The following is a 2,440-nucleotide window of genomic DNA, read 5'->3' as shown; positions in this document are numbered from 1 at the left end:
AAGAAGAAGAAGAAGGAGAGGAGGGTAGCCAGACTTCATCTAAAAGCGCTCGTAGATCCAGTCTGGCCAAGAGGATCGCTAACTCCTCAGGCTACGTTGGCGACCGCTTTAAATGTGTCACCACTGAGCTGTATGCTGACTCCAGCAAGCTGAGCCGTGAACAGAGAGCTCTGCAGGTAAGACTATTATCACTTGTTTGTGTAGTACAGGATACATTGGGCTGAGGTTGGTGGTGGGCTGGAGAGAGGTCATTATGACCAATGTTTCTTTTTTGCAGACATTTCCAACACTTTCAGTTCTAACATCCACGCAGGAATAAACTCCCAAGGGCCACTGTCTTTATTCCCTTGCTGCAATATTCAAAACTGCCTGTAGAACAAACCCTGCATGAAATTGGCATACTTCGCATTTACAACACAGTACAGAATAATATAAGTGCTCTCATGCATTTGTCCTAGCCATAGGCTTGACCGTTCCCTTAGTTTATCATTGTCTTAGTGAACTGGTGCAAGGCCAGTTGAGGCCCTCTATCAGGGAGGGCAGTTCAAAGGTTAACCAGGGCTGCCATCTCTGTATGTTGATTAGCTAGCAGTCATTGTAAAGGTTATTTCTGTGCGTGCGTGTTTGTGTGTCCGTACGTGCTTGTCCTTGTGTGACTGCCTTGGGGCTAAAGCATGTGTTAGTGCTGACTGTGCTATAGAGCCATATACTGTAGTTTCAGAGCATGACTGTGGCAGCCTCACAGTTCACACTGCCTTTGGCTATGCTTAACCCCAAGGTTAGGGGCAGTGGAGGGCTTGCAGTGTGCTTTAAAAAAACCCGCAGCTGCCCTCTTTGGGGTTCCTCTTAGGCTTTCTGCATGCCCCCATCCGCCAGTCGCTATCCTCCCCTAACCCTCCTCCCCCTGATGGCCTATGCTGCCCTGCCTGGTTGCTGTCCAAGTTCATAAGTCTCCTCACCCCACTGGCTAAAAGACCCCTCTCCTAACACACATCACACTGCATCTATAAACGCACAATGCCAGCAACGTCCCCCTATGCTTGCCCATCATCCCCTGTCATTCAAATGCACACGTTGAGACATTAATTTTAGACTGTTATTTCTGGTTCCTTGTGTTCAGTGTTCAGAAACACAAACAAAACCTATGTTATATTATCCGCTGGCTCAGAGGCAGATACGTTAATAGGTTGCACATGTCTGTCTATGTTGTGAACACACCCTAGAAACCTGTGGTTTTGTCTGTGTCATGCTTGTCAATGCACAGCTGCAACACAAAGCTATCAAACACTCTATTTCTGGACATGAAAAAATTAGATGTGGAAGTCTGTTTGGGGAAAAAAATAAATAACTGAGACGACTAAAACTGAATTAGTGTTATCAATCATGCTTAGAATGAACATACTGTTTGCATTATCTTTTTCAAATTTGTCATTCATGCAGTTCAGAAATTATTTGATAGTTTTGATGCAGTGTTAATTGACCTGTTGAGTCACTTTAATTTGATTGTGTTATTTTGTGGGATTGTGGCTGCCTATTGTGTATAAAAAAACATGTGGAGAAAACATAACATAAATTCATAAAAAAAAGATGAAATGATGGACAGATATATTGAGCCCCCCCATTCTAATTGCTTAGATGGAAGTCATATCACGAGAGGGGAGTAATATAAGTCAACCTGCAGCTAACTGGGAGGTCAGTTCTTTACATTTCTTATCACATCTGCCTCTGATGGGCTCTGTCTCCTTTGTACTCTGTATCGCTGCACACTCTTTTTTTTTTCCCCACTCCCTTCTTTCCTCTTTTTCATCTCCTCTCTCTGCCTCAGGGCTTAGATGTATATGTTTCCTAGCCATGTTTATGTTTCAGGAAGGGAGATGCCAGGACTTAAGCCCCAGAGCGCATGGACTCACAGTGGCTGCAGTAGTCTAATCTGTGTCTTGATGCCATGCTTGTGATTTATCTGTCTACCTTTTTTGTCCTGTGTATGTGCGTGTGTTTGTGTGTGTTTGTGTGTGTGTGTGTGGGTTTAATTTCTTTGGCATTTTCTTTGATTTTTGAGACAATGTGATTTCTGACGCAATTTTTGCTTCTGTAGCTGTTGAGGCCAGATTGAGGCTTAGAGAGGTGTGTGTGCGGCGTGGGCAGACGATGAGTGGTTTTCATGGGTTTTCTCTGCATTTGTGTGTGTGTGTGCGCACAGCGGGCAATGATGCGGTTCTCGGAGCTGGAGCTGAAGGAGAAGGAGGGTGGCGGTGTGTGTGTGTCTGCCTCGGCAGCGGCAGCAGGACGGGAGCTGGCAGACGGCCAGCAAAGAGAGCGAGTGCTGGAACACTGCCAAAACACCACCAGGCAGGGAGAGAGGGAGGGTGAGTAACCCAGCACCACACACACGCACACACTTGTAATGCACGCACACGCACACACTCACACACACACATCC

The 2,440-nt window shown here is 45.8% G+C and overlaps 1 protein-coding gene across 1 annotated transcript in view; it reads left to right on the top strand.

The window, feature by feature from the left end:
• The window catches only part of bcor (BCL6 corepressor), a gene marked incomplete in the record, with an annotated part of 21,590 nt that overhangs the window by 7,755 nt on the left and 11,395 nt on the right, over window positions 1-2,440 (top strand). Inside the window, 3 exon segments of the mRNA XM_035676328.1 lie at window positions 17-176; window positions 1,636-1,692; window positions 2,201-2,366. Coding sequence (XP_035532221.1) covers window positions 17-176; window positions 1,636-1,692; window positions 2,201-2,366 — 383 coding nt within the window.

This window comes from Morone saxatilis, unplaced genomic scaffold (assembly GCF_004916995.1).
Source record: "Morone saxatilis isolate NCDOM2014 unplaced genomic scaffold, NCSU_SB_2.0 Contig5, whole genome shotgun sequence".
In the NCBI taxonomy this organism is placed as follows: domain Eukaryota; kingdom Metazoa; phylum Chordata; class Actinopteri; family Moronidae; genus Morone; species Morone saxatilis.
This window is presented reverse-complemented; position numbering and strand designations above follow the sequence as displayed.